Below are 21,519 nucleotides of genomic sequence, written 5' to 3' on the forward strand. Positions count from 1 at the left end.
TTCTGCTCCCCGCTCTGTCTCTGGGGAGTCCCCTCCCCCCAGCTCTTGTGTGCATAAAAAATAAAATAAATTTTTTTTTAAAAAGAGCGAAAACGGCCCAGCACAGCCTCCACACGCAGCAGCGCTGATGCTCACTGCAGGGGTCACAACCGGGGTGACTGTGACTATTTTAAAGTCTGTAATTATAGTAAATTTCTTAACTGCGGCAACACTGGCTCCCACGCTGGTGTGATTCAGGGCACAGTCACCCCTCAGACCTGCATCACCCCCACCCTGCCCCCCGCCCCTGGCTCCCTTCCTGGGGTCCATGCAGCCCGCGGTCCGTCCTCCTGCCACTCACCCCCTGCGCCCCGGCTGGCCGCAGCAGAGCCCATTCCTCTCCCTGGGAGGGGACGGAGAGCGGCTGGGGGTTGAGACGGGGCCTGGAGGCCTGGATGGCTCCCTGCACCGGCCAGTCCGGGGAGGCCTGACGGCCGGCTTCGTGCTCTCGGGGCCGCGGCCTCCGCAGCTGCAGGTCAGCCTGGACTCTTCATGAGCAACTTAAATTCTAAGCGAAATGTCCTGGTCACTGACATGGAAGGAATCCGGGGGCCCGGCCACCCATGAGGGGCACGAGAGGCCAGTGGGGTGTCGGGGCGGCCACCCTGGGTCACACGCGCACAGTGGGACCAGGGCGGGGCCAGGCAGGGGCCGGGCCGGGGTGGCTTCAGTGACTCCTTCTAGGGCAGCCTCGGTGGCTCCACGGCTGAGCCCGTGAGGGCGGCAACCCCCGGCCCTGCCTGAGGAGGGGACTGGACACTGCCCGGACCCTGTCCTGACCCCAGCCTCAGGCCTGCGTGAACACAGATCCCTGAGCACTCGAGCAACCCATCAAAGCAGGACATGGCCTCGACCCTCAATGGCCCCACGGTACCCCTCCGCGGCCCCCCCACAGTCCCCTGCCATGGTGTCCCCATGGCACCCCCGGAACTTCCCCTCTTGCACCAGGGCCCTCCAGTCGGCCCCTCCACCACCCTCCACTCACACAGAGCCTGGGGCCATCCCCTGGGGAGCCACAGTGTCTGTCTCCCGCCTCAGTCACTAGCTGGCCCCTGGGCTGGCCTGGACGCTGGTCGGTCGGTGTCAGGTGCACCCGGACGTCCAACCTCGTCCCGAGCAGCTGTGGCCAGGCTGACCCGAGCCCCGAGGCTGCACATCATGGCAGCGGACGTGAGCCTGGCCCCAGGGGCTTAATGGACAGGCGGGAGGGGGCCAGCTTGGCCAAGTGGCCATGACAGACAGACACTGGACGCCCCCATGGAGGGCGTCTGCCATCTGGAGCGCAGCGTGAGCCGGGCCCGCTGGGCCCACCCACCACCCCCGGGCAGTGCTCACGGCTGGCCCGGTCCTCACCCGGGAGCTGCCCCCACACAGGCCGCACAGTCAGCCCGCAGGGACAGACGCCTGCGACGGCCACAGAGGCGGGGGACACCGTCTAGAAAAGACCCTGATGCAGACCCGGGGGCCCGGGGAGCTCTGAGTGTGCACTGCCCCACCCCCGCATACCCACAGGAGCTGGGTGGCCCCCACCTCCCCCAGCCCCGCCCCGCCCCCGCTCTGCGCCAGCCAGTCCCCGGGTCAGACTGGACAGGACAGGCGTCTGAGGAAGCAGCCCTGCTTGTGTAGCAGCAAGACGACGTCTAGGGCAGGGGCCTCCTCGGGCAGTTTGCGCCGACCTCACCCGCCCGGTGCCCACGACAGGCCTGAGGCCCCATCATCACCAGCGCTGACCGCGAGGGCCGGACCTGCTGCCCGGGCCGCCCGCCACAGCCCCACCTGGGAAACAGAAAGTGAACGTCTCACCCTCGCCGCGGCCTCACCTGACGTCACACCTGTCCCGGCGTCTCCTCCCCGTCAGCCTACACGCCGCCGAGACCCGCGAGCTCAGCCTGGCCAGACGTCACACAAAAGCACCAGGAGGAGCCCTGGGGTGGGGCACCGGGGTCAGCACCTCTGAGCGGCCAGGGCCGCATGGGTCGGCGCCGCCTCGGCCAGGAAAGGGGTGCGGGCCTGCCTGAGCCTGCGTGTTTTGGGGCGTCCGGCCTCGTGTCCATCCTGGGGCCTGCAGAGCGGGGCCCAGCACCCGGAGACTGCAGGCGCAGATTTACATTTTTGGATAAACGATCCTGGACGGCTTAATCTAACGGCCGTCACCGCATTGTCTATGGTCAGCTAGAGCCACAGAGGACAGCGAGGGCCGGGCAGCGAGGACCGTCAGAGGTGGGACAGGAAACCCACAGGAACCTTGAGGTCAAGCGGCTACACAGGACATGAGAGACGTTTCCAGGGAGGAGAGTCGTCGGCTCGGAAGTCCAGGCGGGAGCGGAGGCCGAGCCTCCGGCCAGGCGCCGGTGTCCAGGTCTGGGGGTGCCGGCTCTGCCAGTCAGCAGTGGTGCCTTGAGGATCCCCAGACCCCGCCCCACCGAGAGCGAAGTGGTGACTGAGCTGCCGCCACCTTCCCGGGTCAGTAGCTTTTACTGTTGAACTCTGCCCCTCAGCTCATCTGAGGGCGAGGCTGCGTCCCCCGGGGCTGACCACGTAGGAGTCCCCGACCCCGGCGCCCCGGCGCATCTCCCTGGGGCCAAACTGCTGGCAAAGCTTCCCGCAGCTCCCCAAATTGGCGATCAGAGACCGGGAATCAGTCCCCGGCTGGCGCAGCACAGCCCACAGGGGCGTCCCTGTGAGCAGACGGGTCCAGCTCGTCAATGGGGATCCTTGGTTGGGGCGCATTTGAGGAGGCTCCTTGAGGGGGGGGCAGGGGGCGTTCTATTTGTCTTGGACATATTTTATCCTCTTGTCAGTGTTTTGGTTACTCTCCAACATTGTTGCTAATTTTCTTGGGGCGTCTGGCGTCCCCACCACCCCCCACCCCCATGGTCCTGGCCCATGTCCCCGTGCCCGCTGGACGCCAGGCCTGCACCGGCGCGACCCTCGCTGGGGTCCACTCAGCACGCGGCCCGCTGGCCCCTCCATCCACCTGGCCTCGTCGGCACCCGGCCTCACCCCTGTGCAGCCCAAGCAAAGCTGGGGGCCCGCGGGGTCGTCCCGAGAGCCCCCCGCGCACGCGCCTCCCGGCCCAGCGCCCGCCCCTCAGCCACCTCGGTGAGAAGAGGGAGCTTCGCTGTCTCACTGCAGTTCTATTCCCTCAACCCGAGAGCGAGACTAGGGCAGCCGCACCACCACCTCCACGAGCTGCGTCGGGAGAGGGAGCCCAGCCCGGCCCAGCGCGCCCCCATGCCAGCGCCGTGGCCCATGGGCGGCACCTGCTTCCCAGCCCCTGAGCTGCCCGTGCACCCTCTGGACGACCCCGTCCCTCCAACTGGCCCTGCTTCCCCGAGCGCGCCCTCCTCACGGCTCGACCCAGACGGGTCTCGTGGCGGCCACGTCCCCGCCGGGCCAGACCCCTCCGCCCTGTTCCCCCAGGGTGCTCAGAGGACGGAGGGCTGGGAGCCGCTCGCCCGGTGCCCCTGAGCCCGGTGGCCCGCGGCGCAGCACAGGTGGGGCTGGGGCAGGGGAGCTGGTCCAGACCTTCGGCGCCCGGCAGCCACCGCGGAGCCTGCTCAGCGCGCGCCCGCAGCCCGGGTTAGGGCCGGGCGTTGGAGGGGGGAGGGGTGCAGGGGGAGCCACTTTCAGCCCCCGTCACGAGAGGCCGAGACCGCCACGGAGACAGCGACAGACTGGAGAGGGGCGCGGTGTTCAGCCACGGCAGGGCGCGGCCGCGCCAAGTCCCAGGAGGCCACCGCAGGCCTGGGAGGCCGCGGCCCGAGGGCTCCGCACCTGCCCGCAGGCGGCCGCGCTGCCCTGAAGAGCAGCTCCCGGCGCTGGGGGTGCATCTGGGGGTCCCCAGGGGCGCACAGAGGGGAGGCCCTGCAGGGGGGCACGGGGTGGGGGGAGCGGGCTGTGCGGCTGGACACGGGCGCGGGAGGAATCTACACGCGGTCTCTGCAGCCCCGAGGGCGGCGCCAGCAGGGAGCGGGACAGGTAAGGGAGAGGGCGCAGGAGGGGGTGTGTGAACCCGGTATTTAAAGATTTGAGAAAGACGGTTGAGCTTGCAGAAAAGACAGTGAATCCAGGCGTTTCTTCTGTTTCTTACTGCTCTGCACAGCGGGGGCGGCGCTGGGGCTCCGGCGGTCAGCCCGAGGGCTGAAGGGGAGCCCGAGGGGCAGCCGCCCCGCTGCTTGAGTCCGCGGGGAGGAGCCCCCTCGAGTCCCACTGGTCTATTTTCCATTTTGGGACGTCTCTGGCGGCTCTGCCGCTGCAGCGAGGCCCCAGACAGGCGCAGAGCAGAGAGGCAGCTCCCCCAAGAGCCCAGAGCCCGCAGGGGTGCCCTGCGGGACCCGTCCCCAGAAGACCTGCTGCCAGCGCCAGCCCCGGTGGCTGAGCTGCACCCGCCAGCCCCGCCCACCCGGTCCTGGCACTGGCCGGGACAGCCCGAGTCCTTATCACTGGCCTGGCTGCGGGCGCTGGGGGTGGGAAGGGCGCAGCCAGAACGCTCTGAGGACACCACCTCACCACAGACACCCCGCAATGGCCTCGTCCTGAGGGGCACGGCCGGGGCGGCCAGGGGCAGCGTCCCCGTCACTGGGCTGCGGGGGTCTGATGCGGCAGGTAAGGGCAGAATCAGGTTTGCTGTGAGACGGGGCTTGGGCGGCTGCTTCTTCCCAAGTGCAGCCGGAGCCTCTGCTGGCTTGTGTGCGGGGACCGGCTCTCGGGCCGACCCCGCTGATCTACGAGCACCGCAGGCCGGGCGGGTGGTGGCGGGAGGGTAGGTAGGAGGTAGGAGGAAGGACGGGTGCACGGCGCAGGCAGATGGACAGACAGGGAGAGGGGTGACCATGGACAGGAGTGACCCATGGCAGGTGGACCCTGGCCCTGAGGCCTCGGCCTCTGTGGCGTCACCGGGAGGCACATGTTGGGGCTGTGGCTGGGCCATCCGGGATGGCCAGCAGGCAGGTCAGTGATGCCACGGCTGCGGCCAGAGGTCCGGCTGCTGGCGCTGAGGAGGGGATTCCGTCCAGGGCTCACCCCGCCACAGCTGGGCGGGGCCTCTGTGCCCCACGGACGCTGTGTTATCACCACAGTGGGCTCCGCGGGGTCGGGCTGTGGGGGCAGGGCTGAGTCCCAGGCTGCTCCGCCGGCTCCAGCAGAGACACAGCCTGGGGAGCAGATGGTGGGAGATGCGACAAAGCCGGGGGCCCGCGGGAACATACCCAACGCACAGGGGGTGGGTGGGATTCCCAGGAGAGCTCTGGAGTGGCCGTGGACATGGGTGGGCAGCACCAATGTTCAGGTCCGGGTGAAACCATCTGCTCCTGGCAGGGGTGGGCCAGACCAAGGCCCCACCTGGAGGAGCGGGGAACCCTCCTGCCACCCACCCTGGCCCTGGGGGCTGCAGGGAAGTGGCCCCTCTGTGCTCACGGCCAGCAGACGGCTGCGCTGTCCTGCGTCTTCAGCCAGGGTCCGACTGCGGCTGGGGCAGCCCCTCCGGCAGCTCAGGCACACCCCCCACCCCGGTGTCCACCGCGGGGCCCCCGGCCAGGGCCGGCCACACAGTCAGGGCTCATTGTTTTGGCTTCCACCATGTCGGAGAGTGAAGAGCCTTTAACAGAGCCGACCCTGTGTGTCTTCACGCAGATTGTGTCTTCACAAGACTCATGCACAAGCTTTTAATTAACAGTGCAGATTCTTTTTAAGATTATTTATTTATGCACACAAGAGCCGGGGTGCAGGCCAGAGGTGTGGGGGGTGAGAGGACTCACCAGAGACAGAGTGGGGAGCAGAACAGGCAGATGGAGTGAAACCCACTGCCGAGGGAGCAGCGGGGAGACAGGAGAGGTCACTGCCGCGCCCTGTGGGCAGCTCCCTGGCCAGGGATTGAACTCGTGCCGCAGTGGCTGGAGAGAGCTTGATGGCGCGGAGACGTAAGCCCCGCGCCCCCGGGGGCCCTCTGGTGTGTATTCTTTAGAGCAGTTTTCCTGTCTTAGACATTAAGGACTTTCATCCTAAATGAACCGATGTTTAAATAATCTTCCCTCAAAATGTATTTTTCAAACTAGCTTGTGCTCGCCGCCCATCCGTCACAGGGTGGGCGTGGCCGGGGTGTCCCCGCCGTCGCCAGCACCCCCACACACCACTCCAGAGGACAGCTGTGCTCCAGCCGCGCGCCCCCGCCCCCCGCCAGGCCTCCCCCACCAGCAGCGTGCGACGTGCCCGGCGCTCCCAGGTCATCTCAGCATCGTGCCTCAGCGAAGCCACTTGACTTGCGGTCTATGTGCTGCACCGGGGAACGCATTCTTCACGTATTTCCCCAATCTGAGCTTCTCACTGAGTTGCTCACTGTGTTCTGTCTCCAGAGCGCTGTGACCCCCGCAAGGACCCCGAGATCTCTGCCACGGCAGCGGAGCGTGGAGACCAGGTGCAGGCGGGGGTCGAAGGGCGGGCCGGTCTCCAACCCACGACGAGGGACGAGGCCTGAGATGGTGCCGGGGCAGGCTCCCGGCCGTGGCTAGGAGGTGGAGGCGGCCTGGGCGCCTTGGGGGCTTGTGGTCAGCCAGGGGGCACGTCCTCGTGGGCGGCCGGCTTGGGCCACCAGACCAGAGCCCCGTGGTGGACGCCTTCAGGCCGCAGTGTCCGGCCAGCTGGACTGCTGGGCACACGGTGGGGGTGGGACCCCTGGACGGCGCCTGTGTCTTCGGGTCTCAGGGGCACACGGTGACCCCGGGCTGCGTCCCAGGCCCCTGACCCACCCCCTCCCACAGCGCCTCTCCTCGGGGATGGACAGGGCCAACCAGAGCGCCCCGGAGGGCTTCATCCTGCTGGGGTTCTCCGACCGGCCGCGCCTGGAAGCCGCGCTCTTCGTGTTCGTCCTGTTCTTCTACCTCCTGACGCTGCTGGGGAACTCGGCCATCGTGCTGGTCTCCCGCCTGGACCCCCTGCTGCACACGCCCATGTACTTCTTCCTCAGCAACCTGTCCGTGCTGGACCTCTGCTTCACCAGCAGCCTGGCACCCCAGACCCTGGTCAACCTGCGGGGCCCCGACAAGACCATCACGTTTGGCGGCTGCGTGGTGCAGCTCTACGTCTCGCTGGCGCTGGGCTCCACCGAGTGCCTGCTGCTGGCCGTCATGGCCTGGGACCGCTACGTGGCCGTGTGCCGGCCCCTGCACTACGCGGTCATCATGAGCCCACGGCGCTGCCAGCACCTGGCTGCCACCTCCTGGCTCGGCGGCCTGGCCAACTCCCTGGTCCACGCCACCCTCACCCTGCAGCTGCCCTTCTGTGGCCACCGCAGGCTGGACCACTTCATCTGTGAGGTCCCCGCCCTGCTCAAGCTGGCCTGCGTGGACACCACGGTCAACGAGCTGGTGCTGTTCGTGGTCAGCGTCGTCTTCCTCCTGCTGGCCCCAGCCCTCATCCTGCTCTCCTATGGCTTCATCGTGGCCACCGTGCTGCGGCTCAGGTCCGCGGAGGCCCAGCGCAAGGCCTTCAGCACCTGCTCCTCCCACCTGGCCGTGGTGGTCATCTTCTACGGCACCATCATCTACATGTACCTGCAGCCCCAGGACAGCTACAGCCAGGAGCAGGGCAAGTTCATCTCCCTCTTCTACACCATGGTCACCCCCACGCTGAACCCCGTCATCTACACGCTGAGGAACAAGGACGTGAAGGGTGCCCTGCGGCGGCTGCTCTGGGGGAGACTGTGCTCCCTGCGGACGTGAGGGGCCGCCGTGGCTCCGGCTCGCCAGGCCCCATCCTCATGGCCATGAGTCGCAGCCTGACCCAGCCTGACCCTGCGGAGGGTCCCTGCCCGCAAGTCACTGGACAACACGCATGTGTGCGTCCCGAGTGGAGGCCGGCCAGGCCCCCCCAGACCCCCCAGATCCCCACCCCAGGCCTCCCTTCTGACCCGTCCCAGAGACTCAGTTACTCGCTGCTCAAACACTCGCCAACCCGTCTGGCTTGCAGTTTGTGTGTGTGTGTGATTTATTTTGTTTCTTGTCCATTTTTTACCAAACACTCACTTTGCCGCAGCCCTGCGCCAGGAAACCTCCTTTCTCACACACGGTCCCCCACCGAGGGCACCGGCGCCAGGTGGCGGGAAATACCCGGCAGCGCCTCCCAAACAGCCCTCCCGTCTGTGTGCCCGTGGCCTGCGGGGGCGTCAGGGCAGGAGCCCACGGCCGCTGAGCCCGTGCCTGGCGTGCGCCCCGTCGCAGCCAGAGCCTGACGTGTGGAGGAGACGATCGATTTTATTTCAAAACAAGCACAAAACAATGTCTGTGACTTGCTCACGCAGAGCTTGACCGGCCATGTGCTCCACGTGGAGGCGGGGACGGCCCTGACCACCACGCCAGGCGGTCACCTGTGGGCGTGAAACTCCTGGGGAGAGACAGACACAGGCGATTGCCACACAATTTAAAAAAAAAAAAGACGACGTAAGACGCTCACAGCATCAGACTCTGGACCTTAAAGCCCACGCCGGGGCGCGGTCAGCCGCGCTGCTCAGGGCGGCAGGGGCTGTGCGGGCACCTGAGCCGGGAACGCTGGCGTCACCTGCGCCTACAGGTCTCCTGTGTGTCCCTGTCACGAGGCCCAGGCCGGGCACCGCCCACACTCCAGGGTGTGGGTCCTGAGAGCACGTGGACGCCCAGGGCGGGGAGCTGCAGCCAGAGCTCAGGGCACCTCCACTCACACCCCGTCGACCCCCAGCAACGCTCTCTCCAGGGCCCTGAGGAGCCAGCCCCCAGGTTAGCTCCTCCCCAGGAGCAGGTGCAAACGGGGAACCTGCTGGCGCTGCCCCTATGGAAGGCCGGGGAGAGTCCAGCCGTCGGCCAGCCCCGGGCGCCAGGCCCCGGAGGAAGCCACAGCTCCTGAGCGGGGCTCCTGCCGCCCGCAGCCCACCGCGGCTTCCTGCAAGCTCATGGCGCAGCCGTCGCGGGCCCCACGGTCCCAGTGCGCTCAAGCCACAGTTCTCGGATCCTCCTGGACGCCCGCCAGCAGCACCGGGGCCGCGCAGCTGACACCAGAGACGTGGCCGCGGGCCCAGCTCCGGGGAAGACGCCGCACAAGGGGCCGGGCAGGCCGCGCCCTCCCGGCCGTCCCCGCCGTTATGAACTGACTTGGCGTTCCTGAGGCGATTTCCGCATCCGCGTCCAGGACTGTCCCCCGGGACACCCGCGTCCTTTGTCCTCACAGACTCTGCTGCCCACGTGGGCTGGAAACTCCGGCCCCTGTTACCACGGCTCAAGAAGGGGGCCACGCAGAGCCCCAAGACTGGGATACAAACGCCTGCCCCGCTCGTAGCGGGGAGACGGAGCGGGAAGGAGCTGCGGAGGCAGACGCAGCGCAGAGGAGGCTGTTCCAGGTCAGCGCCCCGGGCCCCGGCGGGACCTCACCTGGACGGTGAACACTGGGATACGAAACACCGCGCCCGGCGGGCAGGCAGGGGCTGGACCAGCAGGCCCGAGTGCTTCCCTTTGCCCGTCTCGCCGCCCTGGGAGAGCCGCGGCTGTGCCTCCTCTGAGGAGCCGAGACTCCAGGGCTGACCGCGGGGCCCGGGGCCAGGCTGCCCCCTGCTCTCGTCCCGCGTCTCGCCCGCGCCCACCTTGTCTCTGCCGCAGCCAGTCCGCCGGGGACGGGGCAGTAACGGGGGTGCGCACGGCCTGCCAGCCCCTCGCCCACCGCCTCCCCCGCAGAGCAGGCAGCCGCAGCCCTGGGGCAGGGGAGAGGCGGCGGCGCCTCAGAAGCCTGCCCCGGCGGGCGCGTGCTGGGGCTCCCGTTCCTCAGGCCGCGCCTCCGGCGTGTGCAGCAGCCCCAGGAGCAGAGGCTTGAGCAAGGGCCAGCAGGGGCATCGCCCCGGGGCCGGGTTACACGGCTCCCCTGAGGCGCCACACAGCGTTAATGAAGAAAGTCACAGCAGGTTCCTCATTAGAGACGCAGCGCTTCCCCACTCCCTGGCTCGCCACAGCACGTGTTCCCAGGGCCTTCTGCAGCGCGCCGTGAGCGCAGCCTGCACGTCCTGGTTCCTCAGCGTGTAGGGGAGCGGGTTGAGGAGAGGCGGCCACGGTGTAGAAGAGGGAGACGAACTTGCCCTGGTCCTCGGCCCTGCTCCGGGCAGGCTGCAGGGACCTGAAGGTGACGGGGCCGCAGAGGACGACCGACCACCACGGCCAGGTGGGAGGAGCAGGGCCGGCCGCCTTCCTCCTGCGCGCCGCCGCGATCTCAGCACGGTGCGGGCGAGACAGCCATCGGCGATCAGGATGAAGGACGCGGGCGCCACCAGGAACAGCACGCTGGCCGCGAAGAGCTCGGCCTCGTTGACCGCGGTGTCCACGCAGACCAGCCTGATGAGCACGGGCACCTCACACGTGAAGTGGTCCACGCGGCGGTGCCCACAGAGGGGCAGCTGCAGGGTGAGCGTGGACTGCATGAGGGCGGTGGCCGCCCCGCTGAGCCTCACCATGGCCGCCAGGGCGCGGCAGAGCCGGGGCTGCATGACCACGGTGGAGCGCAGGGGCCGGCACACGGCCACGTGGCGGTCGCAGGACATCACGGCCAGGAGGACGCACTCCGTGGGGCCCAGCGCCAGGGAGACGCAGAGCTGCGCAGCCCCCGAAGGTGATGGCTCTCGCGGGGCCCCACAGCTTGACCAGGAGCTGGGGGATGACGCTGCTGCTGAAGCCGAGGTCCGGGAGGGAGAGGTGGGCGAGGAAGAAGTACATGGGGGTGTGCAGCTGGGCGTCCTGGCGGGACAGCGGGATGATGGTGGAGTTGCCCAGAAGGCCAGGAAGTTCAGGAGGAAGATGGCCACAAAGAGAGCCTCCTGCAGGCGCGGTATGCGGAAAACCCCAGGAGGATGAAGCCTTCGGGGTCGCTGTCATGGGCGCCGCCCCATGCCCCCGGGCAGAGCCGCCCCCACCCCCACTGCTCAGAGCCCGGGAAGGGGCCGGCGCCTGAGGGCAGGCGGCACAGGCTCAGCTCTGCAGAGCGCCTTCCGGGCTAAATGCCCAGCAGCTGAGCATCTGGTGACCGGGACCCGCTGTCTTCGCGCCACATGCACCGAAATAAATGCGCCTCGCACCCGCGTAAGCTCCGCTGGCCTCTGGTGCTGTCCGAAGCAGGGACGTGCTAAGAAGCACGGCCCCAGGCGGCGGGGCCCCGACGGGAGGCACTGGGGGCAGGTGGACACCGGCAGCCGGGGTGGAGGGGTGCGCCCGCGAGGGGCCCACACAGCCCCCAGTGCCCGCAAGTGCCCAGAATTCACAGGCGGGGACGCCGCTCTCCCGTGGACGGCGCTGGGAAGCCCGGACGTCCATGCACAGGCGGGCACAGAGCCCAGCAGGCAGGTGTGGCTGCTCGTGGCCGGGGGCTGCGTGGAAGCTCTGGTCAGACCCCGCAGACCCCACAGGAAGCTCAGACACGGGACTTGGCGCCGGCTTCCCGGATGTGGCGCCAACGCAAGGAAACGGGAGAAAATATTCGCCAGCCCTACAGCCAATAAGGGGCCACACCCAAACCACGCGGGGAACTCAGGCAGTTTAAAGGCAAACAAGCAGCAGCCCCTTAAACCGCTGGCGGGCGTGAACCGATGTGGGAGCAGCGGCCACAGTGGAGCAGGCAGAGCCCCAGCGAGGCCCCACGCGGGAGGCCGTTCAGGAAGAGCAGAGCCCAGGCTCCCTCGGGGACCCGCCGACGCCACCTCGGGCAGGGCAGGAAGCAGCGTCTCGCAGCCGCGTGCACCAACTCCGGGAAGAGCTCAGGCACGTCACTCGGCTGCTCTCTGCGGCATCAGGGCGTCGCTTTCAACCTTAAAAGACAAAAACCTGCCTCGCGCAGCCGCTCAGGGGAGGGAGAGCAGGCGCTGAGGAGCCCAGGCCCGGTGGAGGGGAGACGTGAACCTACAGCTGTCACCGCACGACACAGACGCGACGGGACCGGGGAAGCGGGCGGTGGGCAAAGTGGCCGCTTGCTGGGGGAGGACACCGCGGGCTGATACGCGGCCAAAGGCGTCCCATCCTGCCCACCGGAGAGGTGCACTTCCCCAGAGGCGCCCCAGGGCAGCAGCCGGCCAGGAAGACGTGGCCTCTGCTCACGTGGTCTCTGCCCACTCAGCTGTAACGAGGGTGAACTGACTCTGCAGCAACACGGAGAGAGCTGGCGGGGGTGACGCTGAGTGGACTCCGGAGAGACAGCAGCGGGTCGGGCAGCGTGGGGGGCAGGCACCAGACACCAGCCCAGACAAAGACGAACCAACACCAGGAGCCGGAGCGCAGATTCCAAACCACCAGACGGGGGTGGGGGCGAGCAGAGGCGGGACGGGCGTGGACTGCAGTGGACACTGGGCTGCCGCGGTGGCGGGCGTGTGGGGCGTACCCTGAAGGGGGTCCCGTGGCCCTAAATCGTGTACAGTGTAAACCCATTTTGCCTCAAAAAAAAAAATGATAAAAAATCTGCAGTTTCTGCCCATCAGCCACACCCAGAGAAAGCTGTGCAGAAAGTCACCGTCGCTGTTGCAGACACGGATCGAGCGTCCTTTCCGCCTGGTGACGCTCACTGCTTCCTACCCGCGGGAAGGGGAAGCTCAGTTAATTGCGACAACAACAACAAAAAAACACCCTGAGGTTTCTTGGCGCAATTTCCAATCTGGAGGAAACAGGGCCGCGGCCGGCAGCCCAGGAGAGCCGCGTGGGGACGGGCCTTGCTCAGGGGCCTCCGCAGCTGCCCTGGTCCCGCCCCGCCCTGCCCGGTCCCGCGGCCCCTTCTCGCTCCCTGCTGGCCGGGCTCGCCTGCTCTCCAGAGCCCGGGGTCCTCGCCCAGCCCCGAAAGGTCGTCGGGAGGTGCCCGTGGCCTCGAGGGCCTCCTCCTGCGCGCTTGCCCGGCAGCTCCGGATCCGGGTGCAACCTGCGGGCCGCCTGGGGGCAGCGGGGGCTTCGCCCGGGTCACTCCGCGGCCTCAGCCGCGCCTGCCGCCCGCTCTCCGCCCGGCGTGCCGGGCCGCGGCTCTGTCCACAGCGCGGAGACGCGGGGCCGCCTGGGGCTCACGGCCGGCCTCGGGCCGGGCAGCACCTCCGAGTCACCCCGTCGCGCGAGGGGCGCGGCCTCAGGCCTCCCTGCGTCCCCCCCGGCGGGCGGCGGCCCCGGGGAGGGCGGCTGCGCTGGGAGCGCGCAGGGACGGGTGCGTGGCGCCCCGATCTCCGCGCCCAGCGTCCCGGGGCTCCCGTCGCGGCTGCGGGTGGACACGGGCGCCAGCCCTGCCCGGGCCCCGGCCGGCCGGCGGGAGCCGCCACAGCAGCGCGGGCCGCGGCGCCGAGAACCGGCCCAGGCGCCCTCGGCCCCCGGGAGTCAGGACCACCCGGGCGGGCCGGGGCTTCCCGGGCGCCTCCGCCTGCGCTGGGGCAGCGGCTCCTCGTCCTAGGAAACCCGCGAGGTCACGGCCGCGGGGCCGCCCGGGCTCCGCCTCCGCCGGCTCAGCCCAGCGACCGGGCTCCGGGCGGCGCAGAAGAGCCCCGGGAAAGGCCGCGCGCGCGTGTGTGTGCATGTGAGTGTGCGTGCACGGGGTGTGTGTGTGCGTGTGCGTGCACGGGGTGTGCGTGTGTGCGTGCACGGGTGTGTGTGTGTGTGTGTGTGCGTGCACGGGTGTGTGTGTGTGTGTGCGCGTGCACGGGTGTGTGTGTGTGCGTGCACGGGTGTGTGTGTGCGTGCGCGTGCACGGGTGTGTGTGTGCGTGCGCGCGCGTGTCGGGGGCCCAGTGGCACTGAGGTCGCCAGGTCCCGGCGCGCGGCAGCCTCCCGGCCCGGGCTGCGTCTGACCCGGCGCCTCCCCCGCCCGCGCCCCCGCCCGCCCGCCGGCCGCCCCGTGAGCGCGCGGGCCTGGGGCGCCCCGCGACGCCGGCCGCGCCCTGCTCCACCGCCTGGGGCGGCGCGCGGGCGTCCAGGGCGGCGGGAGCGGGACCGCGGCGGGCAAGGCGCAGGGCGGCCGGGCGCGTCGAGGCCTCGAGCCCCGCTGCCCGGCTTCGCTGCCGGGGGACGCGGCCGGCCGCCCCGCAGGCGCCGGGCCGGGGCCTCTGGGTCGGGGGGGGGGGGGACAGGCCGGCCCCGGGGACCCTCCTCGGGCCCCCCGCGACCCCCGCGGCCTCGCGGGCAGCACGTGCTCCCGCCGCTTACGTCGGCCCCGGGCGGCCCCGCCCACGAGCCCGATTGGCCTGGTTTTCCAGTCCTGCAGCTGATTGGACCATTGGGCACCAATCACCTCCCAGCGCACAGCTGACTGGCCCAGCCCACAGGGCAGGAGGCGCCCGGGCACGCGCAAGGGTTGGGGCGCGGCCGCCGCCCCGGCTGGGGGTGGGGGGCCGCGGGGAGCCGCCTGCTGCGCCGGGGCCGGGGGCGGGGGCGGGAGCCCCGCGGGCCGCGCCGGCCCTACCGCGGCAGCACCAGCTCGTAGTCGTGCTCGGGGCCGCAGGAGGGCGGCCGGGAGGGCCCCGGCGTGCGCAGCAGCGCGTACTCCGTCTCGGGCGCGGGCCTGCGCGCCGCGCGCACGTTCTCGTAGCCGGGGTCCGCGGGGCCGTGCGCGATGACCGTGTAGCAGACGTCGTCGCGGCCGCCGCCCGCCGCGCCTGCCTGCGGGGAAGGAGCCCGTCAGCCGCCCGAGCCCCGCCCACGCCCGTCCGAGCCCCGCCCACCCGCGCCCTCGAGGCCCCGCCCGCGCCCCAGGCCCCGCCCGCGCCCGCCAGGCCACGCCCACGCCCGCCAGGCCCGCCCACGCACGCCAGGCCACGCCCACGCCCCAGGCCACGCCCACGCCCGCCAGGCCACGCCCATGCCCGCGAAGCCCCGCCCGCGCCCTCCAGGCCCCGCCCACGCCCAGCCCTGGACGGCATCGGCGCGCAGGTGGCCCCGCAGACGGCTCCGGAGGGCGGGGGCCGCCTGCGGGCTGGCGGGCGGGGGTTGGGGGGGGCCAGCGTCGCGGCTCGGCGGCCTCCGCAGGGGCCCGCGGGCCGGGGGACACGGCGCTGCCCGCCGGCCCGTCCTCGATGTCCGGGCGCTTCCCCTCCCCAGCGCCCCGCGAGCCCCGGCCCAGCCGGAAGCCGCCCGGCGCCTCACCTGGTCCTCCGCGCGCGGCGCGGCACCTGCGGGCGGGGCGGGAGCAGAGCGTGGGCGCCGGGACACGCACCCCCCCCGCCCCCCCGCACAGAGCCGGGGCCCTGGGGCCCACCCAGCGTCCCCAGCCCGCCCCGCGCCCCGGGCCACGGGCCGCCGTCAGCCGAGCCAGGCTCAACCCGGGGCTCCGGGGCTCGTAGCGCCCCAGCAGAGGGGGGGTCTTTCCTGCGCCCCGATAACTGCGACTCTGATCTCCAGAAGCCCCTCGGCCACGACCCTGGCCGAGCTCCAGGGCCCAGTTGGCTTCGAGGCCGAGCACTGACCGGGGCGCGGGGCGCAGGGCTCACTCGGCCCGCCCGTGGCCCTGGGCCGCAGCCCCCGTGGCGGCCCCGGGGCGGTGGGCACAGAGGCTGCCGGGCCTGGGCCCTGGAGCCCAGAGCTGGGGGGGGGGGCGGGCGGGGAAAGAGCCCGGACTCCTGGGCTGCAGCGTGACCTGCGGGCACGGGAAGCGCCGCCACTGAGGGCTCGATCCTCCTCGCTGCCCACCAGCCTGCTCCCCGAGGAAAGAGGGGGCGCATGAGCACGGGCGAGGACGCAGGCTGGGCCCCGGCCACCCCACCCAGCATCCCTTTGGGCCTCCGCCAGGGTGGCCGGGGGCTCACAGCATGACGCAGCCGTGGCCTCAGGGTGCCTGCGGCTGGCCCCGGGACGTGGCCGGCTCGCCGGGACCCTCAGGGGCACAGACGCCCCAAATGAGCCTGGTGGAGACGTGAGACTTACGATCCTGGTGGTGGCCTCGGGGCTGCCTCCCAGGGGCCGTGGCCGCCCGCCTGCAGGGAGAGGAGCAGCGGCGTGAGATGCCCAGGCGCGACCCGCGGTCCCGCAGTCCCGGGCTAAGCAGAACCTGCGTGGCGCAGGCTGGGACAGAGAGTGGACACGCCGGCCGCGCCGCTGGGACTGCAGAGCTCCGTCCAAAACCAGGCAAGGGCTGGGGACCTTGTCGCACAAGCACACGCCGGCCTCGCACGCGGCTCCCTCTCTCTATGAAGCTGGGAGGATGGAAAAGGCACAAAAATCCCGAAGAGACTAGAGCCCGGCACCTGCTGGGCATCAGGGACCGGCGGGCAGGACCCGACCGGACAGCGTCCAGGCGCCGAGCACCTGTGGGACAGCCCAACGGCCCGGCCAAGCTCTGATTCAGCCCCCAGCGGCTCCTCTGGGAGGCAGCTGTCCCGAAAGGTAAATGAGAAGTTTCTAGAAACCGTAACTGTGGACAGGCCCCCGAGCGAGGCTCTGTAAGGGGGGAAGCCCGGGCTGGCCATGTGGAGTTGTGGTCTTTTTAAATATTAAGATCATTTTCCATTGAGAGAAACTAAAATTTAAAGGCTGTAGGGGATTTGCTCCGAGCTGGCACGTTTGCCACGACAGCAGAGGCTGACAACGTCCACAGGGCGGGAAGGCGCAGGGACGCCGACCTAGGAAGGGAAGCAAAGCTCGAATGGAAGCCACAGACCTGAGAAGAAGTAAAAGGAAATAGCAAAATATCAGCAAGAAGAGCGCTCCCCGTCCGGCTCGGGGACCCGGGAGAGACCTCGTGCAGGGGAGACTGGTCTCGCGCGTCCTGTTTCTAAACAAGAAGAAAACAAACATGCAAGTGACATCTCAAGCCCAGAGCAATTTTCAGAATAGCCGCCAGCCTTTAAACTCAGGCCCACAAAAGTAAGACGCGAGGAAGTTGGCAGCGGCGACTGCCGCCTCCTGGAGAAAAGCAAAACTGACAGAGACTGAGGTTTCGGGGGCGGCGAGGGGGCCCGTCTCTCGGCTGTGGTGGTCCCACGACTGTGTTTTGCTAAACTTATCACGCTGTTCACCTTAAAAGGGTTTTTGTTGCGTTATCCTAGATCTTAAAAGTCCAACGGTCCTTGGCGTGACCGCGCCTGAAGCCCTGGACTAGGTGAAGATCAGCAGAAACAGCACGCAGACGCCTCCGGAAGAAGGCGGGGGTGAGTCACTCATCCTGACCCACTGGCCACAACGAGCCGCCGCCCCGGCCTCAGCTCCAGCCATGTGAGCCGGCGAGGGGCCGCCGGGTTGGGGTCCCCAGCAGCCAGGGTCCCTCCCGGCAGGACGCCTCCGCCGGCCGGCCTCCTGTGTGCACGTGCGGACACTCGGGGCACGTGTGCAGGGAGGGGCGCGCCTGGCGGGCGGCACTTTGGGGCCGGCGCCCAGGACCGTCTCCCGGTCCTCTCTCCCCCAGGCCCCATGCATGCTCGGCGGCTGCCCATGGGGGCGGCTCTTCCTGCCAGTCTCCTCACGACACTGCAGCCCCCACTTCCCCGGCAGCCCCCGCCCCTCACACTGCAGGGGAAGCGGAGGAACCAGCCCGGAGATGAAGCGATTAGGAGGCGGCTGCGCGAAGAGATAGGGGAGGCCGTGGCTAGCAGACCAGGTGTCCCCTGCAGATAGCCGGGGGTCCCTGCACACCCCGCAGACGGCTGGGGGCCTCTGCCTTTCTCCACCGCGCGTCCCATAAGGGCCAGGCCGCGGATGAGGCCAGGGCCGGGTGCTGGGCCTGCAAAGGTATTGCACGCAGAGAGGGTGTCAGGGCGCCAGGCCCCCCCAATCCCGCACCCAGGGCACCTCCCAAGCCCACACTCAGGATGCAGCAGAGCCTCAAGGCCGAGCCAGGGTGTGGAAGGGCAGACTCGGTGTTGGGGCGTGGACGGTAGGGAGCGGTGGCCGCCGCCGAAGGCCCTGACTGGGGCACCTGGGGAGCCATGACCACGAGCTTGCCTCGCCCACCCCCACCCCCAAGGAGCTGCCGGGCCAGGGACGCAGTATCCCCGAGGCCTGGGCGCAGCCCGACTTACCTTGGTCTCCCTGCCCCAGGCCCTTCCCGCCTCCGCCGCCGTGCGCCGTCCCCCAGGCAACTGGAAGGAAACAGAAGGTGAGCGCGGCCTCCCGCAGGCTGCCCACTGCCCCCTGCCCCGCTACGCGGCCCTGCAGTCACCCGCCACCATCTCTGGGTGCCCACTTGGACGTTGCCTCAAGGCCTGGCACCCGGACGGCTGCCATCGGCCCTGGCACGTTCGCCTCTTGACTGAGAACTGGGACGTCCGGGCCAGCTTCCCCCACTCGGGCCTGGCCTGGCCTTGGGGCTGTGGCACAGAGGGGGCCTGCAGCACGACCGCCCGGCACCAGCCCTCACCAGGCGGCACCAGCCGAGCCGAGCCTCACAGAGGGCCCTGCTGCCCCCGAGTCCAGAGCCTCGAGGTTCATCCCCTGAAGCCGGCCACTGCAGAAAGAAGGTGCCAGAAAGCACCAGAAGCCTTCCCGAGGCCGCATGCTCCTGGCCCCTCCCACACCCGCCTGTCGCCAACTCTGAGCCGGAGCCCGAAACCTGGTGACCCCAGGAACCCACCGCACGGTTGTCACAGGCCCCACTGTGGCCCAGCCCAGGCCGGCCTGCTTTTGGTTCTCATCTCCGCTCTGTGTCCATCACGGGCAGCGCCGGGCGCCCCAGCAAGACAGACTGGAGCGCCCAGGCCAGCCGGCGCAGCTCCTCTCCAGGGGCGCGTCACAGACCCCGGCCCCACACCCAGGGCCACACCCCCAGGCCACATGGAGACCCAGCCCCAGTGAGTCCAGAGACCCCCTGCAGAGGAGCAGCCCCCGACAGCACAGCCCCAGGTGCCCCTCCTGCCCCCACCCCCCGTCCTCCCCAGACCCACCTGAGCTCCCGCAGAAGACGATTCCCCATCCTCGCCCAGTGCTCCTATCTACCCTGAGCGCCCCTGCTCTGCACTGCCCGGCCACTGGCACCACCCAGCCGGACGCAGGATGTTGCTCTGACCACAGGCCGGGAGCCGCGACCACAGGCTGCGGGGGGGGGGGGGGGGGGCAGGAGAATGCCTGTGTGTGTCTGCCTGTCTGTGCATGTGTGTGGGGGGTGTGTGGGGTGTGGAGTGTGTGGTGTGAGTGTGTGAGGTATGAGTGTGTGAGGAGTGAGTGTGTGTGGTGTGAGTGTGTGGGGTGTGTGGGGTGATGTGTGTGGTGTGGTGTGGTGTGTGAGTGTGTGGGGTGTGTGATGTGATGTGTGGGGTGTGAGTGTGTGGGGTGTGAGTGTGTGGGGTGCGTGGGGTGTGTGGGGTGTCTCCATGTGCGCTGGCAGAGGTCGAGGGCGGGGCTGGGAGTTGTGCCAGAGCGAGGCAAGCGCCCCCAAAAGCACCTGTGCTGAAATGTTAGCACCTGGTTAAGCCCCAGGAGTGACAATTGACTGGAAACGTCTGTATTTTTAATTGCCATGAAACTGTAATTATCAGAGCGGCAAATCCCAGGCTCCTCCCTCCCAGGGCACCCCCTCCTGAAAGCGGGGTGTGGCTGCAGGGTCATTGGACTCTGGGGTCCCCGCCCTCTCGCTGCCGCTTGGAGCCGCCTGCCCCCCTCCGCGGTCAGGGGACAGCCAGGCCCAGCACCCTCCAGCCTCCTCCAGGCCGCGTCCCCCCTGGGGGCTCAGCCGCCTCCCTCCCCTGTCGCCACAGGGAAGAACAGCAGGGGGGGGGGGGGGTGTCAGCCCTTAGGTCAGGCTTGATCTGGGAGGTCATTTAATTTGCATAATAAAACCCTAAGGGCACCCCCATATCCCCTGCCCCCTCATACCCGACACCCCCTCGTGGTCAGTGGGGAGGGTCAGCCCGAGTCAGCCAGCTGCCAGGATGTGGAGCGGGGGCTACCCGGACACCCTCAGCAGGCTGGGGCGGAGCTCCTGCCGGGCAGGCCAGCGTGGCCAGGCCAGGTGGCCCCTGGGCCGGCCCCTCGCAGCCCAGCGGCAGCCCCCGTTCAGCTCTTTGCTCTGGCACGACGCGTGCGTCCGCCGAGGTCTGTGTCTGGGCTGATGTCCAGAGCTGAGGCGACGGTCACACGTCCGAGTCTCTCCCAAACACGCGGGCGGCTGCGGGGACGCGGCTGTCACCAGCTCAGCCGGCCACGGTCTGCCCGGAAGCTGGGCGCAGCCACAGCTCCCCGGCCCGGGCGCGCGCCCCTGCCAGGCAGCGGCCACTTCACCTGGGGTTGGCTGGGGCAGCAGGGCACAGAGTTCCCCAGATCAGATGGCCGCCAGGATGCAGCAGCCATGCCAGGCCCCAGGCGGACCCTCCAGCAGCAGGACAGCAGGGCCGCGGGCCTCCCACGCGGCGGAGAAGACCCGGTGGGCGGAGCTCAGCCTGCTGGCGATCAACCCCAGGGCGCAAGCCGGCGAGACAGTGTGACCCCGGCCAGCCAGACCCGCAGCCGCGCCCCTGCCAGGCCCGGAGCCAGGCCCTGACTCCGCCACCAGAAGGGCGTCTGCCCAGCAGGCCGGTCAGCGCAGGCTGGAAGTCCACCGCGTGACCGACCGGTGGATCACTCACGCCATCCATCGATCCATAGGATCGGGATCCGGGGGAAAGAAAATTTTCCCCATCGGGAGACGTGATCTCACCTGTACAAAATCCCAAAGACGCCACTGAAGACGGCTGCACCAGTATGAGGATCCAGGGTTGTCCAGGACACGCAGAAGCAGCCGCGCGTCTGCACGCCGACCAGGCCGGGCCGGGACCCTCACGGCAGCGCTCGGGCAGGCAGATGCCGGGTGGCGCCGCGGTGCCGACAGGCCCGCTGGAAAGCGCTCGCGTGTCAGATTAAGGCCAGAAGTAAGAGGGGACACGCCCCGCGTCTGTGGCCAGCGGCACGGGTGTCGCTGGGGGCCCTGGAGCGGCCCCGGGGGCCCGGCGTCCCCATCACAACGCCAGGTTTCTGGGAATTTTTCACAATCCTAAAATCCTCTTGGAACTGCTAAGACCCCAAATAACCAAAACAATCTTCGTTAAAAAGAAAGGTCTGGGGCCTCCCTGGTCGCGCAAGGGGTTAAGACGCAACCTGTGAAGCTGGCCGCAGCCTCTGCAGCACGAGTTCGATCCCCGGCCAGGGAGGCCCACCTGGCGCGGCAGCCCCCTCCTGTCTCACCAGGAGAAGCAGAAGCAGCAGAAGCGCAGATCTCGGGCGACAGCAGGAGACGCGCCTGCAGGCAGAGAGGCGGCGCGGGAGACGCGGCCTGTGGAGCGGGAAAGCCGCCCTAAAACCCGGGGGACACTCTGGACCATGGGGCCCCCTCCTCATTAGCACCAGCCACCTGCTGGGGACCCGGGGCACACGCTGGGCTGTGGACAGGGACGAGGGCAGGTCTCCGCGAGCCGGGCCTGGTTGTGTTGGAAGAAACAGGTGAGCAGGCGGCGGAGGGGGGCGGGGGCGGGCGGCGCACGTGGGGGTCTGGGGCAGCTGCCGGAGGGCGAGGCCTTTGCACTCACGTGTGCCGACTGGGCCGCTGCTTTTGCACAGACTCTCCGGCG

The 21,519-nt window shown here is 69.3% G+C and overlaps 1 protein-coding gene and 1 pseudogene across 2 annotated transcripts; one reads left to right on the plus strand and one right to left on the minus strand.

Moving 5' to 3' along the window:
- Positions 1-6,812: 6,812 nt before the first annotated feature.
- LOC311177646 (olfactory receptor 2G3-like) lies at positions 6,813-7,757 on the plus strand (the record flags this gene model as incomplete). Its single annotated transcript, XM_084243830.1, has 1 exon — positions 6,813-7,757. One exon carries the CDS (start codon positions 6,813-6,815, stop codon positions 7,755-7,757), a length of 945 nt encoding a protein of 314 aa, XP_084099956.1.
- A 2,192-nt stretch (positions 7,758-9,949) lies between these two features.
- On the minus strand, positions 9,950-10,919 carry LOC311176912 (olfactory receptor 2G2-like; annotated as a pseudogene). The gene has a single exon. The product of its transcript is annotated as an olfactory receptor 2G2-like (transcript).
- Positions 10,920-21,519: the final 10,600 nt, after the last annotated feature.

The sequence above is a fragment of the Talpa europaea genome (genome assembly GCF_964194135.1).
Source record: "Talpa europaea genome assembly, chromosome: 9".
NCBI classification, from domain to species: domain Eukaryota; kingdom Metazoa; phylum Chordata; class Mammalia; order Eulipotyphla; family Talpidae; genus Talpa; species Talpa europaea.